This window comes from Phyllostomus hastatus, unplaced genomic scaffold, assembly GCF_019186645.2.
Source record: "Phyllostomus hastatus isolate PE091 unplaced genomic scaffold, TTU_PhHast_1.1 phas_contig_254, whole genome shotgun sequence".
NCBI classification, from domain to species: Eukaryota; Metazoa; Chordata; class Mammalia; order Chiroptera; family Phyllostomidae; genus Phyllostomus; species Phyllostomus hastatus.
In genome coordinates, this window is record NW_025333810.1 from 22,209,880 (window position 1) to 22,233,279 (window position 23,400).

The 23,400-nt window shown below is 44.5% G+C and overlaps 1 protein-coding gene across 5 annotated transcripts in view; it reads left to right on the forward strand.

The window, feature by feature from the left end:
• Positions 1–23,400, forward strand: part of TMEM225B (transmembrane protein 225B) — a 38,076-nt gene that overhangs the window by 3,073 nt on the left and 11,603 nt on the right. The window contains exons 3-8 of one of the 5 annotated variants that reach the window (XM_045837955.1): positions 5,708–5,827; positions 15,392–15,586; positions 16,963–17,046; positions 19,341–19,551; positions 21,021–21,167; positions 21,989–22,126. In XM_045837955.1, the coding sequence (XP_045693911.1) occupies positions 17,035–17,046; positions 19,341–19,551; positions 21,021–21,167; positions 21,989–22,126 (508 nt within the window). In that variant the 5' untranslated portion in view covers positions 5,708–5,827; positions 15,392–15,586; positions 16,963–17,034. The remainder of the gene's footprint in view (positions 1–5,707; positions 5,828–15,391; positions 15,587–16,962; positions 17,047–19,340; positions 19,552–21,020; positions 21,168–21,988; positions 22,127–23,400) is intronic. The other 4 variants (XM_045837959.1, XM_045837958.1, XM_045837957.1 and 1 more) reach the window with 4 other exon arrangements.

Here is a 23,400-nt window from a genome sequence, read left to right on the forward strand (position 1 = left end):
TGAGGGTGCCATACCCAACTTACCTAAGTAGAGGTTGTCACTCCTAATTTTGTGCTTTGAAGCGCTTTGGTCATATATATCTTTTTTAATACCTATATTGGTATCTTGTACATAGGTGCTTCATATGTTTGTTGATTGGTGAAAATCAAACAGGAAGCACCTTAGTTTGCTAGCACTGCTGTAACAAATTATTACAATTTATGACTTAAAACAACCAAACTGTATTCTGTCACAGTCATGGAGGCTAGAAGTCCATGAGGGCCAAGATCCCTCTGAAGGCTCTTGGGAAGAATCTTTCCATGACTGTTAGCTTCTGGTGGCTCCTAGCAATCCTTGGTGTTCCTTCACTTGTAGTCACATCATTCCAATCCCTATCTCCCAGCCTTCTCCCCTGTGCATTTCTGTGTGTGAATCTGCCTCTCCTTTATCTTGTACAGATACCTATCATAGGATTTAGGACCCACCCACATCCATTATGACCTCATCTTAACTAATTACTTCTGCAAAGACCCTGTTTCCAAATAAAGTCATATTTTGAGGTTCCAGGTGGACATGGGTTTTGGGGGGGGGGCATTTAAAAAGCATTGCTCATTTCTTCTGCTGTTAGAAGTAAATGTATCTGGGATCATACATGTTATTAAAAGAAATTTTATTTATTTATTTATTTATTTTTAGAGAGAAGGAGAGAGTGTAACCGGAAAAGACACCGGCGTTCGGGCTGCCTGTCACTACGAAATCCAATTAAGCAATGACAGTGATTGAATCTTTTATAGGTGCTTTATTCAGATGGCCGGCGATCTGAGAAGATGGCGGGTTCATACCCTAACAAACCATCTTACTCTTTCTTTCCCAGCCAGATCTTTTATAAGGGGGTTGGGGGAGGGCAAACAAGGTGTCAGCGAAAGCCTTTGAAATTCAACAGTTGCCTCCAAGGGGGGAAGGGTAGTCCCTTGCTTCTTCCTGGTACAGATGTCTCCAAGAGGTCAGCTGCTTATTCTCAGGCGCTAGGATGGGCCTTATCTGTAGTTACTGAAACAAAAACTTAACATACACATTACTTGCTAGATTTATGACTATTTACCTTAAACTAAATTTTCCTAAGTCTTAAGCCCCTATCAAGAGGGAGAGACACATCATTGTGAGAGAAAAACATTGATCAGTTGCTTCTCTCATGCACCCCAACTGGGGTCCGAACCCGCAACCCAGGCACGTGCCCTGAACTGGAATTGAACTGGTGACCTTTTGCTTTGTGAGATGATGCACAACCAGCTGAACCACACCGGTCAGGGCTGGGATCATACAGTTCTGTGGCTTACCTACTTGAGAATGCCATATATTTGCTTCTCCCTTTATTTGCCTGTTATTCCAGGGAGCAGCTGCTCTTGTGTTTCTCTACCTCTTGTCTCAGACTGGCCCCTGTCTGCTGAGGGGGCCATGCCATGAGGGGACATGCCTGTCTGAATTCTACTTGTGTCTCAGTCCTGAAGAGTTTTTTTTATAAATAATGTATTTGGGACCCTCAGTGATTTATAGATTCTTTTGTAGATGGAGTAGAACATCCTTTTAATGGATTGCTGGGAAATAATCAGAAGCACTTTTAAACACCTAATACATAAAGAGTTCTTTACCTAGTCCTGAGGTTGGAGAAAAAGAAGTGGAAGACATCTTTTACTCTGATCCTTTCATTATAAATTTAGGGGAACACACAAAACTAAAGCTATTTCTAAGGTCCAAAGACAATGAGGTTAATTAAATGCCCTGAGGGATATAGGAACTATATTCCTTAGAAATTCCAAGGAAAGAAACCACTTCCAGCTAGGGGCTGGAGTAGGATAAATTTCAAAAAGGAGCTGCATTTGAGCTGGGTCTTGACGGATGAATAGGATTTTGATAGGTTGGAAGAGAAGAGAAGGAAATGCCTGGGGATAAATGTTGGGGAGGTGTTAGTTCAGATTAACTGCTGCAAAGAGAAGACGTGATGGGGATGAGATTGTAAAGGTAGAGTGGAGTGAGATGGTGTAAAATGAATTCCAGGCCAGAGTTTAGGTTTTGTAGGCAGAGATATCGAGGTATGCTAGCTTTGAACAACTGAGTGTTGTCTATCAAGATAGAGAATCTCATTTGTTTAGGGAGATGGGGAGTGGTTAGGATCTGACTTTAGGACATTAACAGTGAACAGGAAGAAGCAATAGTGTAACCGGAAAAGACACCGGCATTCGGGCTGCCTGTCACTACCAAATCCAATAAGCAATGACAATGATTGAATCTTTATGGGCACTTTATTCAGATGGTCAGTGATCTGCGAAGATGGTCGGTTCATACCCTAACAAGCCATCCTGTCTTTTCTTTCCAGGCCAGACCTTTTATAAGGTGGGGGAGGGTGGATAAACAAGATGCAGTGAGGGCTTTGAAATTCAGGGGGGATTAGGTAAGCAAGGCTGCAGCATTCCTGTTCTGGGCACTTAGCTGTTCTCAGGAATGGTGGTCATCTGTATCTTCCTGGAGCACAAAAAGGTCCAGATTGCCCCAGAAGGCTGGCTGTTTTCCCAGGAGCCAGGATGGGCCTTATCTGTGGTTTCTGAAACAAAAGCTTTAACATACACATTACTTGCTAGACTTACAACTTTTTACCTTAAGCTAAAATTTTCCAAGTCTTGAGTTCTCTATCAATAGTACTGTTTACCGAATGGATGTGGAGCAGTGAAAGGAGTCTTTGTTGCCCTTTCCTTCTTTTTTAAATATATATTTTTTAATTTTTCTTGATATTAGAGAAAAACAATTTGTTGTTCCACTTATTTATGCATTTGTTGCTTCTTGTATGTGCCCTGACCAGAGATTGAACCTGCAACCTTGGTGTATCAGGACAATGCTCTAACCAACTGAGCAACCCAGTTAGGGTTTCCCCTCCCCTTTTTTATTTTGAAAGGTGTTAAAGCCATGAAACTTACAGGAGACTCGCAAGAATATTATACCAAATACTCATACACCAGGAGGAGTGGTGGATTTGGGACTGGTATGAGAACCACATGGAAATGTCTTTTTAGATTATTGGAGATGCTATAGCTGGCTTAGAAATACTCCCATCTCAGTAGATGGGAATGTCACCCCTCTAGCTCCTCAACCCAGAGGGAAACCTTTGTTTCTTTCATATCCATATCCATTAATCAGTAATCCTGTTGATGAGACCATCGACATTTTTTCACAATCCAAGTACTTCTCTGCCACCATATCCGGCTAAGTTACCATCATCTCTCTCACATGGATTATTGAAATAACCTCCTGGCTCGTTGTCCTGTCTCTGCTGTTACCTCCCTGTAGCCTGTGTTCAACACAGCTGCCAGCATAATCCTGCTGAAATGTCAGATCTTGTCTTCCTTTGGTCAGAACCCTCCAGTGTCCTCTAGTCTCACTCAGTGAATGCAGATCTCTTACTGTGGGGCCTGCAGGGTCCTGTACTCACAGATCCCCCTTTTATGTGTCTGACCTCACTTCTCACTACTGTCCCCCTTGCTCGTTCCACTCCAGTCACACTTGGCCTCCTTGAACATCAAGGGCCTTTGCCTTGCTATTTCTTCTGTGTATAATACTTCTTCCTAGATACCCTTATCTACTTCAAATCTTTGCTTAAATGTCATTTTCTTAGTTCTTCTTTGGCAATGTTATGTAAAATTGCAATTCTTCCACCCACTCACTCCACCTGGCACTCTAATCCTTGTTCCTTGCTTTTTTCCTCTATAGCACTTCTATCACCTTCTAATAGTATATAATTGATATTATCCACCTCTTTCACTAAAATGAAAGATCTTAGAGGGCAGGATTTTTGTCTGTTTTGCTCATTGATATATCTGAGAGCCCAGAATGGTATGTGGCATGTTGTGGCACATACACTGAATGAATGTGAATGAGTGAAGTGCCATATGACTTGAAAAGATGAGAAGTATTTCAGGAGTGATAGGAGAAGGATCACCTTCAGCTTCATGGAGAAGGTGATATTGAACAGGGTCCAAAAGCAGTAAGAGTTACCTATTTGAATATGTCCAGCAGGCTGTTAAATTTCTAACAGTAGGCACATCCTCTAGAATGTCTAAGCCTTCACGTGTTGTGATAGAGAATGAATAGAGTTGTTCAGCAGACAGTAGAAGAGTGTGTAGGGGAGACGGTCAGGATGAGACTGGAAGGACAGGTAGGGGCCAGGCCAGGGAGACATAGCAGAAGCTTTCATTTTCATATTTGCCTAAGCCAAGTACAGAAGGCAATTATGAAGTATTCCAAGTCCAAGTGGTGGAATGTCCAAGTTATTACCCTTTCACTTGTCTGTGAACTGATGGAGGCTCCATTCATTCTCTTTTCTTAATGTTTCATCCTAATTAATGAATCCAGTTTTGAAAGGCTTCTAAGTTTAGGTGCCCCAAGCCCTGCAGGACAGATTTGGCAGATTTAGAAAGCTCTAGAATTATGCTGTCCAGTAGGGTAGCCACTAGCCATAAATGGCTAACTAAACTTAATTACAATGAAATACAATGAAAAATTCAGCTCCTTGGTTGCACTAGCCACCTTCTGAGTGCTCATTAGGCACTATTGGGTACAATCTTGGACAGCACAGAAGTGGGAAGTTTCCATAACCATGGAAAGTTCTGTTGGATTGTGCTACTCTAGGCATTAGTGAGTGACTTGTGTTCATTATGGTACTTTGCTAACAAGAATTGTCCTGCTAGTATTTAGACCTGATTGCTGTCGTGATCAGTCTTTAGACACCTAACTTGTCAGATGTAGTCCCTGCTCCCTGGGAGCTTGCAGTCTGTCTGACACATAAGGCAAACATCTGAGCAAGGGATATAAAAATATTAAACCACTCTCACCTATTAGAATGGCTGTCATCCAAAAGACAAAAGATAACAATTATTGAGGATATGGAGAAAAAGGGACCCTGTGCACTCCTGGTAAATTGGTATAGTCATTATGGAAAATAGTATGAAAGTTCCTCAGAAAATTAGAAATGCAACTACCATATGATCCATTTTTGGGTATTTATCTGAAGGAAAGAAAATCATTGTCTTAAAAAGCTCTCTGCATCACCATGTTTGTTGCAGCATTATTTGCAATAGCCAGACATAGAAACAACCTAAGGAGGTTAAAGAAACTGGTGTAAGTATACAATGGAATGTCCCTCAGCCATTAAAAAAGAAAATACTTCCATTTGTGACAGCATGGATGGACCTTGAGGGCATTATGCTATTGAAAAAGACAAAGAAAGACAAATGCTGTGTGATCTCACTTGTGGAATCTAAAAAATCTAAACTCAAAGATACGTGAACAATGAACAGAACAGATTAGATTGGTCATTGCTGGAGGTGAGGTGTGGTAGTTGGGGGAATTGGATGAAGATGGTCAGAAGGTACAGACTTCAGTTATAAGGTAAATAAATAAGTCCTGCTGGTGCGATGTGCAACATGGTGATCATAGCTAACAATGCCATTGAATATTTGAAAGTTGCTAAGAGAGTAGATCTTACAAGTTCTCATCACAGGAAGGAACTTGTAACCGCCCCCATACCCTCCGGGATCCAAATTGAACATGCAGAAGATGAGGGCAGATCTGGAGGTGGAATAAATGTCAATATGGTTCTGTGATAATATCACAAATAACTATTAAGTCCCTTAAAGGCAGTGACCATTATCTAATAAAATCAGGGCTGCATGTGTTTTAGGCTTTCACTGCTAATGGAAATGCTGCATTGGAATTCCTCAGCACCGTCTTCCAGAAAGATCCCTCTAAGCAGAGGACCTGCTTTTTCCAGTATCACTGCAAAACAACTTCACTTGCTTCAGTAAGCCCCCCATTTAATAAGTAAAACTTATTGTATTAAAGTAAATGGGAGATGTTTTCTATCACGTCTCCCTTAGATACAACTAGGGTACAGAATTTATTTTTATATATTCTCTTAGAGTTGAAGTAGATTTGGAAATGTTTCTCTGTACTATGCCTCATATTTTAAACAACTTTTTCTCCTATTCTTCCCCCTACCTACCTTCATCAAATCCTCCCAATTCACACTATTTCTAAAAGGTGCATATACGATCTGAGTGTGTCTATGTTTGTGAGTGAGCATCTGTGTCTAGAGAGAGACTCTCAACAGGAGTGAAGAAGGTGTTGGGGTATGATTAGGTGAGGGGAATCTTCTCTGTTCCAGCACAGACAATCCCTGTGGCTGGGGCACCATGTGGACAGAACCTCTGAGATGAGGCTCTCCTGCTGTATTTATCTGTGCAGTCAGCCCTTGCCCCTCCCTCCTCACACATATTCCCAACATCACCTGTCCTATGGTCTGACACATCACGCTTCCCTCAAACTCTGCTTTTCTCTTGTTAATCCCACTATTTCTGTCTGGTTGGCTACCTCATATATAAATTCTAATTTTCTCCAAAACTGCTCAACTTGTATCAGTCTTTCTCCTACATTGCAAGGTCATTTTTTTTTACTTTTTTTGGAATCAGATACTTCTGGTATACTTTGATTATCCTTTTTCCCACCAGAAGTTTTTTTTTGTTACATTTACCTTTTTTATATTTTCTGTCAGATGGTGAGACCTGGACTGAGGATCATTAATTATAAAGCAGAAAATTCTTGCAGTAGGGATACGACTACATGAAGGAGATGAATGTGAACAAAACAAACACAAGGGAACCTTTGAATATGGACAGAACTTTGGAAATATTGCAGACTTTATCCAACAGCCACAAATTCTTACTGAAGAGAAATCTCTGTAATATATGTGGAAAAATTTTCAGGCAGAGCTCATACCTTATTCAGCATGAAAAAATCCACATTCAAGAGAAATCTTATGAGGGTCATGAATGTGAAAAAGCCTTTGGCCATAGTTCAAACCTTATGCACCATCACAGAATACATACTGAAGAGAAACCCTATGAATGTAGTGAGTGTGGGGAAACCTTCCGGCGCAGCTCACACCTTATCCAGCATCAGATAACTCACACAGGAGAGGTGCCTTACATGGGTAGTGCTTGTGGGGAAGCTTTTGGTTGGAGTTCAAGTCTTATTCGACATCAGAGAATCCACACTAGGGAGAAACCCAATGAATGTACTGTATATGGAAAGGCCTTTAGTCAGAGCTCAAATCTAATAGAACATCAGTGAGTTCATACCGAAGAGAGACCATAGGGATGCAATAACTGGGAAAACTTAGAGTTGTAATTTGCACCTTATTGAACATCAGAGAGTCCTTACAGGGGAGGCTCCTTATGATTTTAATGAGGGTGGGAAATCTTTTAGTAGGAGTTCACTCCTTATTAAGCGTCACAATTCACACTGGAGAGAGACCCTGTGAATGTAGTGAATGCGGGAAGACCTATAGTCAGAACTCCCACCTTGTTCAGCACCAGAAAATTCACAGTGGAGTCAGACTCTCTGAATCTAAAGAACGTGGGAAAACCTTCAAGAGTAATTCATACCTTATTGATCATCTGGGAATTCATGCAAGGGAGAAACTGGATGAAAAGAAGGTGGTATTACCTTTGGTTGGAGTTCAGCTCCAGTTGAACCTCAGAGAACTCACACTGGGGTATAGTGAGTGTGGATGGCCTTTACACCTACTTCAGGTCTTATTTGTATTAAGATAGAAAAATCCACATAGTAGACAGATCTCATAGGTGTGTTCAGTGTATGAAAACCTTTAGATTGAGTTCCTGCCTTATTCAGCTCAGCAGGTTCACTTTGGAGGAATGACGAATGTGGGAAAAACCCAGTGGTGTATAGAGAAGGGCACAGAAGGGGCATAATGCAGCACTACAAAGCTGATGAGTAAAGTGGAACCTTAGTACTAGTTTCCTTTGTTATTGAGGATCTCCATCAGATGGAGATTCTGTGGTTTGCTTTTCAAATCACCATAGTTATCTTCTGAAAATGGAATGAGTTAGTCTATTTCAGGGAAGAAAGAATCGAGGCATTTTAGATTCAGACTCTCAGGTCAGGAAAACAATAGGTGACCTTTGAACCCAATCACTTTTCTTCTAGCTCATCTGCCCTGTTTGTTTTAACTGTAGATAGAAATGGCTCTTGGGTCTTCTTGGGACTATATTTTACTCCCCAGTGTCCTGCAGACTGCTGAGTCCCTTTGTTTAATGTGACATAAATGCACAGATTTTTCTAAGCCAAATACTTTCTCAGTATGACATGTCATGGCTTTGTTATGTGTCCTTGGGTAGCCTGACCTGCGTTGCCAGAATTCCTTTCCTTGTTAGTTTCAGTTCATGCGGCTATAGGAGATTGTTGGGAGGTTGGGAGGGCAGAAGAAAAGCAGCAGTTATTTCATAGTTCACATTCTTTGTTGTTGACCTGTTGACTGACCTCTGCAGCTGGGCCAGGTGTGCGCGCGCGTCTCCTCCTGGCTCTGCTTCTCTGACTGAGACCTAGTGACACATGCTTACTGCCCTTATGAGAAAAACATATTTGGTTCATATCTGGATGGAAAAAATAATGAACTTCTGGCTGCTTTTTAAAAAGACAATAATTTTCAAGATTTCCTATCAGAAAAAGCTGCTGTTCAAACTCCTTTATAACAAAAATTCCATTATATCTGGAGGCAGAGCTTGACCATCACATAATTGTTGAGGAAAAGTTTGCAAAGCAGTTGAGTAGTGTGATACCTAATTGACTGATAAAACTAAAAAAAAATTTTAAAAAAGTGAGCACCCATTTACCATGAATAATTTAATCATTAAAAGAAGTTCCAAATGTACCTCTACTTAGGTAGTACATTATTAAATTTATTCTAGGTAACTGAGAGAAATAACTGCTTTGTTGTAAATGCTTATTTTTCATCTAAAATAACCAGATTATTTTTCCTCCAGTTAGTCTGGGTTAGTGATTATCTAAAAACAAAATCAGTGAAAATTAAAGTTACATTGTGGACTCTTGAAATTGAAGGTTGCCTTTCTCCTAGAGCTTCCCTGCCTGGTCTGGTGTTGTGCACTCAGTAGGTGCTCAGTAGATGGCTGGGGAATGAATCTGTTTACTGGAAACCAAGGTTTTCTTGTTTGTCTTAAGTCTCTTCATTGGGTTCCTCCACCTTCTGTCCTTTGACATACTTACAGGTGATTACTGACATTAAATAAGGGTCTCCTGGCTCTAAGGACCCCCTTGCTATCTGGATGTCCCGAGTATGAACTTACACCCTAATAGGCCAGATCTCAGCTCTGAGCTACTGTATCCACATATTTAACTTGGCATGAGTCCCTCCCTACCCCCTTATGCCATAGAAAGGGCTCTTTCCTCCTGTGGAGTCTGAGAAGCTTCAGGATGAGATAGGGCTTAAAGAGCTGGGTGTGAAGCCTGGGCAGGATTCTGATGGGCAGGGAAGCACAGCAGGGAATGACACTAGGACAAGGTGAATGTGCAGGGTCATGTACCAGGCTTCAAGGGCAGAGATGCCTGTGGAGGCCAGGAAAGGAAAGAAAAGACTGTCTAGCAGAGGGGCTATGGTTCTTTGGGCACAAGTATCACTAGTGAACAGACTAGTTCACTAAGATTTTAGTGCTCAGTCAGGTGAATGTGAGGGCAACCAACCCATTCTAGTTTGCCAGAACTTTCTCAATCTTAGAACTGAATGTCTGACCTGAAAATGCTCAGTCCTGGGCAAACCAGGACATCTGGTTACGTGAATGCATAGTGATACCATCTCCTGCCCCTCAGGGCTCCGAGCTGCAACAAGACAATACAAGACATAACAGACCAGTACTTGTTGACTTAGGTTGCATACTGGAATCACTCGGTCCCAATTGCAGAGATTCTATATTTGCTGTGGGGTATAGCCTGGATATTGGGATTTTGTAAGTTCCCAGGTAATTTTAATGTGCAACCAAGGTTGAGAATCTATACAATAGAGGATATCAGTGCTTCACAGGTGGTGAGAGAGAAAGACACAGAGACCACATAGGGTCTGGTGGCTTAGTCACTGAGGGCTTCAAGAGGGCTGGGACAGGAGTATAGAGAGCATCAGGGGCCTATATGAAAGGAGAGAGGGTGTTCTAGGCTAGAAGGAAGGAGCAATGGGAGGGGCCCTTTGTGTTGGGGGTGAAGCCAGCTATTGGGTTGTTTCCCTCACAGGGGCAGGGACCTGCTCATTTTCCACTAAAACTCCAGTTTGGGCAGCTCTGGGCTCTAGAACCAATGGCAAATTTGGAGCTCTGGACCAGGAAAGCACTGAGCCTGGGGGAAGTCAGAACCCTAGAGACTCCAGCCCCAACTCATGGGTACTCCAACCACTTTTCCAGCAGGCAATTCCTTCTTCCCTTGCCTGGAAAAATATGAAAATGCTTCCAGAGGAGGCTATAACCTAAACTTATGCACACATTCTAAAGTTTCCAGTCCTAGGAGGTGCTGGCCTGGCAATCCCTAGCCATACCTTGCATCCACATGGGTGAGAGGTGTCTCCTTTGCTCTGACTAAAGAGGTGTAGGAGTCTTTGGGCAAAGGGGAATAGGAGACGTGATGGGATTTGAGCATTAGCACCCAAATGTGATTGCCCAAATCCCGTCAAAGGCCTCTTATGGTCCTCAGGATGAAACCCTACAAGACTTTTCACATCCTAGTTCTGTCCATCAACTTCTCCAGCCCTTTTGTGGCCACTCCTCCCAGTCATTTTGAAATTCCTTGGGTCCTTAAACACAATATTTTTCAACTGTAGGTCAAAAGCCAATAGTGGGTTATAAAATTAATTTATTGCAATGAGTTGCAACCAGCACTAAGGGTAAAAGGAAAAAGAAGGAGGGCTAGAATGGAATAAAAAACATCCATGTGCATTGCGTGTAACAGAGGTAAGTGAGACTTTTGTCCTGAGTGCGAGCTTGCAATGTACAGTTCTTGCAGTAGAGTAGGCGAAAGCCTCTGCACAATGCAGGCCCTTTTGGGAATAAGATTCTGTCTAAATCTCACCTTCTTGGCAGTCCTTGGACTGAATTTTTGTTGTTCTGCAATTCCTATAGCATGCTATAGTTCCTTTATGCACTGATCACACTTAAAAAAAATGATGTATTCATTTGTTGTCTTCTGTGCTAGATTGCAGGCTCTGTAAAGGCAGGGACTGTATGCACCTAACACTCTATCTGTTATTAGAGAAAGCACTCATATCAAGCTGCTGTATGATAAACCTGAGTTTAGGTTCTAGCTGTGTGTGGGTATGTTCTCAGATAAGTTCTTTTTGTTTTTTTCCAAAGTTTTATGGGAAAGATTTCAATATACAGAAAAGTTGAAAGAATAGTATAGTGAACACCCTATATATCCTCCACTTAAATGAACAACTATTAACTCTTCCATAGTTGCTTTTTATCTATATACTTGTTTTTCTGAATCTTTAGAAAGTAAGCTTGGATATAACCTTTACCTCTAGATACTGTGTCATGGTTCTCCTAAGATTACGGTCATTCTCTTACATATCATGATACTATCAGCATACCTAAGAAAATGATTGTAATTCCATGATACCATCTAAAGTGTAGTCCATCTTCAGATTTTTCCCAGCAGCCCCAAGAATGTGTTTTATGCCTCTTTCATTTTAAATCAAAATAAAATCAAAGGTCACATATTGCATTTGGTTTTGTCTTTTTAGTTTCTTTTTAATCTAGAACAGTTCCTCCACACTTTTTTTTTTAATGACAATGACTTTTGGAGGAGTCAAGAACAGTTATCCTTCAGAATTTTTCAGAAAACTGACTTCTGTTTTCCTCTGGTGCTTAACTCCCTCCTCAACACTCTATAGCTCCTCTAAACTGGAGCAGGTTTTAGAACAGGGGTGTCAAACTCATTTTCACCAGGAGCCACATCGGCCTTGCTGTTGCCTTCAAAGGGACGGATGTAATTTCAACTCCTTAATGGTTAAGGAGTAGTTACATTTATACATTTCTAAAATTATTTCAGCCCTTTGAAGGCAACCACGAGACTGATGAGGCCCCCCATGAAAATGAGTTTGACACCCCTGGTTTAGTGGATTTATTAAAGATTTTTGGCAAGAATATGTCTTCATTCTCTCTCTTTTGGAGGCACATAATGTCAGATTATTCCACCATAAGTAGTGCTGTTTGTTCACTTGTTTAAGATCTATCCTATGTAAAGATATGTTTTCTTTTCGCCATTGGTAAGTAATTTGTGAAGATGATAAGCTCCAGCGCAGTGTGAAAATCTATTCCTCTGCAGCCTAATGTTTTTAGCAATCATCCATGACCTTTTAGTGACCTCCATGATGATTTGGGCAAGATCTTAACCTGAACTTCAGTTTCTTTGATCTGTGGTACAGGAATAATAATGCCTGTCATTTTTTTACCCCTCCCTCTCTCCTGCTGACAACCCTCCATGTGATCTCCATTTCTGTGATTCTGTTCCTCTTCTAGTTGTTTGCTTAGTTTTGTTTTTGTTTTAGGTGTGGTTGTTAATAATTGTGAGTTTGCTGTCATTTTACTATACATGTTTTTTATTTTCTTTTTTCTTAGATAAGTCCCTTTAACATTTCATACAACAAGGACTTGGTGATGATGAACTCCTTTAACTTGACCTTATCTGAGAAGCACTTTATTTGCCCTTCCATTCTCCATGAAAGCTTTGCTGGATAGAGCAATCTTGGGTGTAGGTCTTTGCCTGTCTGAGTTGGAATACTTCTTTCCAGCCCCTTCTTGCCTGCAAGGTTTCTGTTGAGAAATCAGCTGACAGACTTCTGGGCACTCCTTTGTAGGTAACTGTCTCCTTTTCTCTTGCTGCTTTTAAGATTCTCTCCTTATCTTTAATCTTGGGTAATGTAATTATGATGTGCCTTGGTGTGTTCCTCCTTGGGTCCAACTTCTTTAGGACTCTCTGAGCTTCCTGGACTTCCTGGAAGTCTATTTCCTTTGCCAGATCAGGGAAGTTCTCCCTCATTATTTTTTCAAATAAGTTTTCCATTTCTTGCTCTTCCTCTTCTCCTTCTGGCACCCCTATGATTTGGATGTTGGAACATTTAATGTTGTCCCGGAGGTTCCTAAGCCTCATCTCATTTTTTTGAATTCTCATTTCTTCATTCTGTTCTCATTGAATGTTTCTTCCTTCTGCTCCAAACCACTGATTTGAGTCCCAGTTTCCTTCCTGTCACTGTTGGTTCCCTGTACATTTTCCTTTATTTCACTTTTTATAGCCTTCATTTTTTCATGTAATTTGTGACCAAATTCAACCAATTCTGTGAGAATCCTGATAACCAGTGTTTTGAACTGTACATCTGATAGGTTGGCTATCTGTTTGTCGCTTAGTTGTATTTTTTCTGGAGTTTTGATCTGCTCTTTGATTTGGGATATATATAAATATATCCCAATATATTTATTTATTTATTTATGTCTTGGCATGCTTGTTACATTGTAAGGGGCAGAGCCTTAGGTGTTCACCAGGGCAACCAGGTCACTATGTTGTGACACTGTATGTGGGGGAGAGTTCCAAGAGGGAACACTGTGGCCTGCTCCGCTCTCTGCCAGTTTTCAGTCACTTCCCCCGCTACACAAAAGCAAATTGGCCCCTCTGGTGCTGATTCCCATGTGGGTGGGTTTGTGCACATTCTAGCACCCTGTGGGTCTCTCCAGCGAACTCTTCTGTGGGGCTGGGAGTTTCTCCCACTGCCACCTCAACCCCCACAGATGTTTTCAGCCTGAGGTTTGAGGCTTTATTTCCCTGCTCTGGAACCCTGGGTTGTGCGGTCTGTCTTACCCCCCAGTTATTCCTCCCCGTGTCTTTGCACACGGATGTGGTACCACCCACTCTGTAAGCTGATGCCTTGCCTGGTCACCAGCCGCAGCCTTGCCTGTCCTGGAACTCCAGTCAGCCGCCAGTCCTCTCAGCCCCCTCTGCCCGACTGCCCATTTCTGCCCCTCCTACCAGTCTGGATGAATGTTTCTTCTTTAACTCTTTGGTTGTCAGACTTCCATACAGTTAGATTTTCTGTCAGTTATGATTGTTTTTTGCTTTTAAATTTGTTGTTGTCCTTCTTTTGGTTGTGTGAGGAGGCACATTGAGTCTACCTGTGCCTCCATCTTGGCTGGAAGTCTAGTGCCTGTCATTTTTGTATTTGATGTGTGATGGCATTGAAAAGTAATGTATAAAAGTGCATATGAAAATGCTGTCATGGTCTGCCACCATTTCTCCCTCTTTCTGAGAACACTATCCTCTTTCCTTTAACAACGATCTACCTAGTCTGCTCCAAGTATGTGGTCCAAATTGCTGGCTTCCTAGATGACCCTACTACCTGGCCACTGTGGGGCACAGCTGATTCATCTTACGTCAGGGTACAATGAGCATGTGACAAGCCAAGATAATATGAATGATTCCCTAGGAAATTTTGAACCAAGGAGGGGTGGGAATAGGGTGAGGAAAACATTCTTTTTCCCTAGGGTGGCTAAATATGAGGGTGTGGGTCTGGAAGTTGACTATTTTCCCTTATACCTAGAAAAACCCTATCAGATGAGGAGATCAAAGCTACCTTTCTGAGATCAGGGCAGAGAGTTGTCCAGGGGTGTTCCTGGCCTGGCTCCAGTCCTCGCCAGCTGTTCTCCTTTGACCCAGCTAAGCCAATGAAGGCCCTCTCTTGCCTGAACATATACAAATTGGGTTCTAAACCTTGTGACAGGTAGAATCTGAATAGCATAAAGCCTGCATGTGCCTATCACATAATAGATGACTCATATTAGTGTTGTCCATGCCCCTTGTCTCTTCCTGTTGTCTTTCAATATGTACTATATACCTAGTGGAGAGCTGTGAAGGGGTGCTAGACATGGTCCAGGTCCTGGAGTCCAAAAATCTTACGAGTTGTAAATGCATTTTCTTGGTGAGCACAGACTCAGAGCAAGGGGAGCTAGTGACTTATACAGCTCCTAGTGTAGATGCTTTGGTCACTAGAACCAACCCCTGTCCCCCTTCCCACTCCCTCCCCAGGTCTGGAAGCCAGTCCTGCCTCCACTGAGTGCCCTCTCCTTGAAAAGTTTAAAACCAGCCCGGGTGTTGAGAGGTTCAAACACGGTATTCTAAGGGGGCAACGAAGGGAATGAACGTCAGGGCTAGGAAGGCCTGAGGGAGATCAGAGCGCATGCGCAGTATGAAGGCTGGGGCGGTTTGGGAGCCAGGGTCTTGGGGAAGGGGAGTGAATTGGCAGGGCCCCAGGGGGTTCCAGAAACCCAGGGCTTCTTCCAGGTTCCCAGTCGAGGCTGCTGTTTGTGCAGCACTGTCTCTTTGTGTGTAGGGGTGGGGCGGAGTGTGGGGGGGGGCAGGGGGAGGGGCAGTCAATCGTGAGGACGTGTTTTCCAGGCACTTCTCATTGGATACTTTCTGCGGTCCGTCGGGCGGAGTTACTATTATTAACCCCCTTTCACAGATGAGAAAACTGACACCCAGAAGACAGAAGTAACTTACCCAAGGTCACTCTGCTGGTAATGGCCGAGTTGGAATTCAAATTGAGAGCTGGCGGATTTCAGCTTGCTGCTCTAACCCGCACCCTGTTCTGCAGGCTGGCGAGCGAGGCCTGACTGAGAACAACCCCTGAAGCCAGATTCCCCTATCGGAGGGCCAGGTGAGTGGCGGCTGGACAACCTTCCCGAGGCGTGAGAGCCTGTCTTCCTCCGTAGGGCCCCAGGGCTTGGGGGACTCTGCTTGAAGACCAAGCATACCAGTGCCTGGCCTCTGAGGCCAACGGCAGCCTAGACCGCGGGCTGAAGGGGCAGACGAGGGGGGCACTGGCGGCTCGCGCCACTGCAGTGGGGTCACCTGGATGGGAGCCTTGCCAGGAGACCCGGAGATAACCGATGGTGCCCCTGAAGAGGGAGGGGAAACCAGTGGAGGGTGAGTGGAGGTAGCTTCATAGGTCCAGACGGGGAGGGCATGGAGCAGACAACCCACCTTCCCAGGGCTAAACATAACCCATTGAGCTGTTGGGACCCACAGGGTAGTGTTTGGGGGCCGATGGCCAGATTGGGGCCCATCTTTGGATCTGGAAAATGTCATTGTGACTTTGGAGCCATGGAAGTTCTGGGCAGAGGTAGGTTGCATGGGAACAGTGGCCTTCCTTCTCGAGGCCAAGACAGTTCCCTCCTGGTCTCTTCCTGTTCCAACCCAGGTGTACTTTATGTCACCCACCTCTTTATCCCCCTATAGTTTCCAGGCGTCCCCGGGTATGCACAGGGCCTGGGGAGGTGACAGGGCTGCACTCACGCTGTTGTGGGTTGGTTCAGGGAGGCTGTCCCAGAGCCAACCCTAGCTAAGGACCCTCCACCCAAGTGGGTAGTTCTCAGATGCCCTCCTGGCCCCAGGGAGGAGATGCAGGTCTTCTGCTTTCCAGTGTCTGAGGTCCTTTTTAAATAATAATTAAAACAGTCCGTGATAGTAGATGATAAGATTTTTTGTTTTGTTTTGAATACCCTTGGCAAATTAAAAAGTTGGCAATCCTACCTTCCTCCATTTTCTCTCCCATTCTCGCACATGAATATTAACATACCTGTTGGGAAAAAATTGCAGGTTCCAATAAATTTCACATTTGGAAATCACTGAACTGAACTGCTGGCCAGTAGCAACTGGTGAGGTGGGAGGGGCAGCCGTGTGGCTTTCTGGTCCATGGCTGCCTCTGACTGACTGGGATCCTGGAGCCTTCTCTCCTGCTCCGTTTCTTCAGAACAAAGGGATCTACAAATCCCCTTTTATATTAAAATGTTGGTGGTCCTTTGAGTCTGGCCTATATCCGTTCATTCCTCAAACTGCATATTCATGCAGTCCTAGCAGTAACAGCTGTTCCACACACGATCCTGGCCTATTTTCAGAGAAAGGCCGACAAAGTCCTCCTCACTGGGATGGGGGTGCAGACGGGGTGGTACTCTGGGTGGCCCCATGGTAACCCCAGGCTGGGGAGAGGAAAGCACTGTATCATGGAATGTGTTTGTCTGTCTCTCTCTACAGCAGTTACCAAGAGCCTGCAAATTCCTGTCTCTTTTTTTGTCCCTGAATTGTTTGCATTGGCCTAACCTGGGCATGGGGCGTCCAGTAAGTGCACAGTTAACTTTTGTAGGGGGGATGTATAATGGTTGGTGGCTGGGAGGTCTATGTGGAGTGTACAGGACCAAGCTGAGCTTTGCAGAAGTGAAATTTAAAAGGCCTGGAGGAGCAGAGAAGGTACCCCCAGGGAAGGACCCCAGACATGGAAGCTACAGATGCTTTGGGTGGACTGTGCTCCAGGACTTGAGGGAGACATGCTGGGTGGGGGGCAGGAAGGGTGGGTAGTTGGAAAATGTGAAAACTGGGAGGCTAATGATTCGGAAGCATGGGAGAAGGGGAGAAGCTAGCATGAGCTCCTGGCTAGAGTGTGGGTGACGGAGAGAATGACTGAAATGGTCAGCTTTAAACAAGTTTAGTTTGCAGGGAGTACATAAGAAGGGGTACAGACCATCAATGAAATTGTCCAGGGTACCCCAATCCCATCCAGAGCATGGGGATCAATATGTAGCCATGACTTCTACCTGGAGAGTTTTAGAGCTGGGACTCACACTCTGGTCCCACCAACTTCATCATTTTAGAGCAAAGGAAACGGAGGCTCTGGAGTTCAGGTGACTTATCAGCCTGCCGAGAGGGTGGAGGGGAGATTGAAAGGGGAGCCTTGCAGAGACAGAAGGATCCAATTTTTCGGGTGAGGAAAAGAGAAAACTGGTGAGTGACAGAAAGGAAGAGCACATTAGATCGTTTCCAAAGCACTCTGGCAGCATTCAAAGAGGAGCAATAAACAGTATAGCCGGGAGGGTGCCCACACCATTGCCCTCTGCCTTTACACTTGTTCTGCTTTAGTTCTCAAAGCTTCAGAGACACTCCTTATCCCCAGCTGGAGTGAGGGGGGTCTGCATCGGGGACCGTGGAGGGGCCTTAATGCCTGGGTGTGAGCAAGGGTATTTGCACAGAGTGCAGAGAGCTAAGAGCAGTGCCTCTATTCTAAGTCCCTGAGGACTCTGTCTCCTGCAGTCTCCATGCACAGCTTGAGTCCCTGGTGCTGCCAAGCACAGCTCTTGGAAAGAAGGAATATTGTCTTAAGGTGCTTCTCACCTCCCTTGTCATGTGTGTCCCTCACCTCCTGATGCCTCCCTTCGGCACCACCAGGTGGCCAGGTCATCACTGTGCCATTTGGATGCATTACAACCAGGCCTGCCCTCCCTGCAATGCCCAGGCTCCCACTCAGTTCCTCTCCTTCCTCTACTTGTTCCTCTCCACTCATTCCTCAGGGCTGCCATGCTTGGCAGGGGCAGAGAGGAAAGCAGACTAGAACAAATTTGCCCTTAGATTATGAATGGCCACTAGTCCCTTTTCCCACAGAAATATTTGAATTTTAGGAGAGGTCCTTCCTTTCACCCTCTCAACTTTAACCAAGCTCTTGAGTCCCAGCACTGTGCTTGACCCTTCGGTGTGCAGTTTTTCATCTGGTCCTCCCAGTGACCCACTGGGCAAGGGTCGTATCCTCCCTTTCCAAGTGGGGACCCAAACTCCTGAGCGTTTTAACTAGTCTCCCATGATTATACAACTGGCAAGTGATGAAGCTGGGATGATAATTGAGAGCTTCTCGGGCCAAGTCTGGCCACCTCTTATCTTCTACATCTCAGGTACTCCTTCAAAAGAAGGCATTTGTAATGACAGTGGTGAAGGAGAAGATATGAGGGATCCTTAACTGAGGGCCTTGACCTCCAGGCCTGGAGGGTACCTATGGCTCCAGGAAGGTCTATGGAACTAGTTGTGAAACTTCTTTTGTGCATATGATCTGCGCACTTTTCAGCAGAGGCCTTCTTCTGGCCAGTTGGACCCCTTCCCATCTAAACTGGGGTCCTGAGGCAAGAAGGCCAGGTACTGAGTAAGGGTACTTCAGACCCTGGTCTTATTATCTCCCCCTGGTCCCCATTCTGAAATCTCAGGAGGCAAAGAGCTGACTGAAAAAGAGCAATGGAGAGGCTCTTCTGTGGCCAGGGGTTGGATGTTAACAGAATTGAATGGTTAGAACTTCAGAGCTGGAAGACGCTGGGGAGAGCCTAGTCCAACCTCCATTTTGCAGAGGTGGAAATCGGGGCTCATGGAAGGGACCCCACATTCCCAAGATCACCCAGTGAGTTAGTTGCAGAAAATGTCTTGTGTTTTTTAGGTCTGCTGAAGAGGTGTATAAGGCTGTCAGGTTCATCAAGGCAAAGAAGTGAGCATTTGCTGGGCCTTACATATGTGCTAACGTTTCCACAGGCATTATCTCCTTGAGTCACATGAGAGTTGGGACTAGGTGCCCCATCTCTCACCCTCACTTTTCTCTTACACAGGTGATGCTGACTTTAGAGGACAAGGACATAAAGGGTTTCACATGGGCCATAGCCCCGGCCTTGACCTCACTGGGTTACCTGCTCATACTGTTGGTTGCCATCTTCCCCTTCTGGGTTCGCCTTGTGAATGAAGAGTCCCGTGAAGTGTTTTTCAGTGGCCTATTTGAGAACTGCTTTCATATCAAGTGCTGGAGGCCTCGACCCTTATCCAGTAAGAAGGGACGGAAGCAGGGACTGGGAAGAGATGGGGCTGGTGCAGGGGCTGGGGGGTGGCAGAGGACAGGATTTAATAAACCCATAAGGACTTTTTCTCTAAGTCTCCACTCTGAGGGGTAGAGCACAGTAGGCGGTTGGGAGGGGTTAATGATGAGAGGCTGACACTGGAGTCAGGAGCCAGTGTGTCAGCAACAAAGTCTATTTCTGGGGAAAGAGTGGCTCTACCTGAGATGGGGTAGGGGACCCTGCCCTGCTCTGGGAGGCTCCCCCACCTCTCAGGGCTGCAGTTAGCCCATCCAGACAGTACCCTTTAGGAGCTTCAAAGGCCTTCAGCAGCCTGGTTAGCAGAGTGCAGGCTTGATTTTAGCCTCCATTTGTCCCCTTGGCCACGCACCTGTCCAACTCTGGGTGGCAGCTCTGCAGGTAATGTGCTCAGGCCTGCGTACCACATTGCCAATGAGACACTTGAAACCATGTTTTACAAGGAACTTGGAAAGGCCATGATAGTGTCTACTTGGAAAAGAGGTGACCTTGGGAGACCTAGGGGTTACCTCCTGATAGTAGAAGAGACACTTTGGGGGAACATGGGCCAGACTGTGTGAGCTTGCTGGTCCAGGGTTCCTCAGCCCTGGCACTACTGACATTCTGGGTTGGACAATCTTTGGTGGGAGTTCCCTTGTTTCCTATAGGTTAGTAGCACCCCAGCCTTCCTCTACCCTCTAGGTACCAGTAGAACACCCCCTCCCTTAGTAATCTTAGTAATCTTAGACAAACAAGATTACTTCTTGGCATTGCCAGCTATCCCCCATGGGGGTCAACCTTGTCTCTGGTTGAGATTGAGAAGCATTGTTTTAACTCAAGGGTAGATTCTAGAACTCTGGGTCTTCAACAATACCTTTGTCACTTTGTCCCACCCCCAGGTGTCCATTTCTGCCGTTCCAGAGGGCATACAAACTCATTTTAACACGGGTCTGAATCACGTAAGGGTAGGAGAATGTATCGCCCTGTCCTTAAGACCCTGGCTATGCTACTTTGAGTCTGTTTCATGACTCCTGTTAACCAGGATGATTACAGGGGTTCCCCGCAGAGGTCAGAACATCTTGATCTCACAAAGTTCTGATTTTCCACCAGTTCTTTAAGTGTAACCAATATAGATGCAATTCCTGATGTTTCCTCATGTAATAAATTTTCGCATGAGGGTTTTATTTTATGTTATTTTTAAAACCACTATTTGTCCATCTAATTTTTTTGGTTTGTTCACTTCGATGTGGTGGGAAATGAAATGGAGCCAGAGCATCCTTGGGGCCAAAGTGGCAGGGTCAGAACCATGGTGCCAGGCCACACGTTGGGACACGAAGTGGTGGAGCCACAGGGGTCATCCCCACCCAGAATCCATGGGCTCTTGTGGGCTCTGCCCTTTGGGGTCAGGGTGCCCAGCGCCAGCCTGCTCTCCTTCCCCTGCAGTTTACATCATCCTTGGCCGAGTTTTCCTGCTGTCTGCCGTCGTCTTGTCTTTCCTCACCACCCTCATCATGGTGTCCTTTGCATCTCAGCTCTTTCCAAGGACCCGGAAGCACAATTTGGTGTCAGCCTTCTTCAGCTTCCTCACAGGTGTGCAGCAGGCAGAAAGACCATGGGGAGGGCCGGGGGAGGGGTCCAAAGGTGGGTAGGGGGGGCGAGGAGAAGGGGGGTGGTCTCTGATGTCAGGAGAGAGAATTTTAAGACCTCTTCTCTTGGCTTCTCTATGAAGTAGCCCACCACCACATCCACCCCCTCAGTATTTATGACCCCTCCTCTTAGGGGCTTTTCCGCACTCCATACTTCCAGTTAGCACAGTCCTTCCCACACTGGCTGGGGTCATTTGTCTGGTGATCATCTTATCATAATCTCTATTCCAGCGACTACCATAGAGTCTGGAATAGAATTCTAATACAATTGAATCAATATACAGTTGAATTAAATATTCTAATACAATATAAATGTTTCTTAGATGGATGAATGGAAAGACTCTCTCAGTCTTTGGAACCTTTGCTTTTAAAGGTTGACCAAGGCCCTCCCCTGCCGTGAAATGGAGGAGCTGGAAGTTCAACAGTGGGAAAATCAGGTTAAGTTCAGTCCAAAGCATCACACCCAAAGGGCCCAGGCTGGAGTCAGCTTGTCATGAGCACAAAGGGTACTCAGGAAAGGGATTTCTGATTAGGGGGCCCCTGGGGGATAAGGCACATGGGCTTTGAGATGAGTGGAAAGAGGGTAAGGCAGGCATGTGGGGTGGAAGTTACTGACCAAGAGGACAAGGTGTGCCAGCATAAGAAAGGGGCCTCCAGGCAGGAGACACATAGCCTACATGGCTCTGTCTGATTAAGTCAGAGGAAGGCTGGAGCAAAGGCAGAACCACAGGAGGAGAGCAAGGGTGCCTCTCTGTGACCCTGCAGGGGCTTGTGCTCTCCTGGCCTTGTTGCTGCATGCCCTGGAGATCCAGAGTCTGACGATGAAACCCAGCCCTCCCCAGTTCTCCGTGCAGTGGCCTTACTACGTCCTGGGCTTTGGCATCTTTCTATTCATAGTGGCTGGTGAGTGTCCTGGGGCTGGTGCCCCTCTCCCTGTCCTCTGTCTAGATTCAGGAGCCATGGACCCTCTAGAGCTGTGCTGTTCAAAACTGTAGTCACTAACTACATGTACTGTTCAATTAATTAAAATGAAATAAAGTTAGAAATTCAATACCTGAGCCACACTAGACACACTCCAAATGTTTAATAACTACATTATTATGTGTCTAGTGGCCATCATATTAGATGGTACAGATGCAGAAATTTCACTGCTGCAGAAAGTTCTGCTGGACAGCACTGTTCTAGAGCTTCAACGCTATCCCCACCATCCCTCCTGGTTCTTATCCTGCTCTACTTCAGAACCAAACTCTTCCAAATTTTCATACTCTTCCTCACACTGTCCTGTTTCCTAAGGCTTTCTGTTCCTGTCTCTATCCTTATCCTGAAATCTAAGACTTATTCCTCCGCCTCCCCCTTTATCTCTATAGAACATCACCATCTAAGTTCATGGTCCTGTCAAATTTTGTCTCTACTCCTAATCCTCTCCTTGCTCTGTTAACTGGACCCATGATTATTAACTGTTTTAATTTGACCTTATTATACATTGAGTATATAATAAAGAATATTCAAATATATCTGTAAGATGTAAGTAATTAAAAATAAACTTTTTTTACAGATGTTAAAATGTAAAAAAAAATTGGCTGTCAAAATTAATGAAACATGGTAGTACATGAAGTATCTCTGAGGTCTCCCCCAGCTTGACCACCTGGTTCTTTCTGATCCCTTCATCTTTTCTCCCTAACCAGAATCATTTATTCTGAAACATATGCTAATTATTTTTACTACAAACATATATTCTTAAACAATATTATTTAGTTTGCATGCTTTAAAGATTTATATAAACGTAATCATATTGTGCTTATTCTTCTGGAACTTGCTATTTTGATCAGCAATATGACCTTGAGATTTCTCCATGTTAATACAAGGAACTGAGGTTCACTTATTTTTACCACTGTAAATATTTACTTGTATGGCTGATCCACAATTTATCCATTTTCCTGCCAATGGGTATTTGATGGTTTCCTGTTTATTTTTTTATTACCAGCAACACTGCTGTGAACTTTCTTATGTGTGTCTCCTGCTGCACATGTAACAGGGTCATGTGCAGGTGCCAAGTACTAGAATTTCTAGATCTAGATTATGCATATATTCAGGTTTTCTAGACAGTGTTCAATAGGTTTCTCAAGAGATGGAAATAATTTGCACTCTTACTGGCAGAACAAAAGAATTCCTGTTGC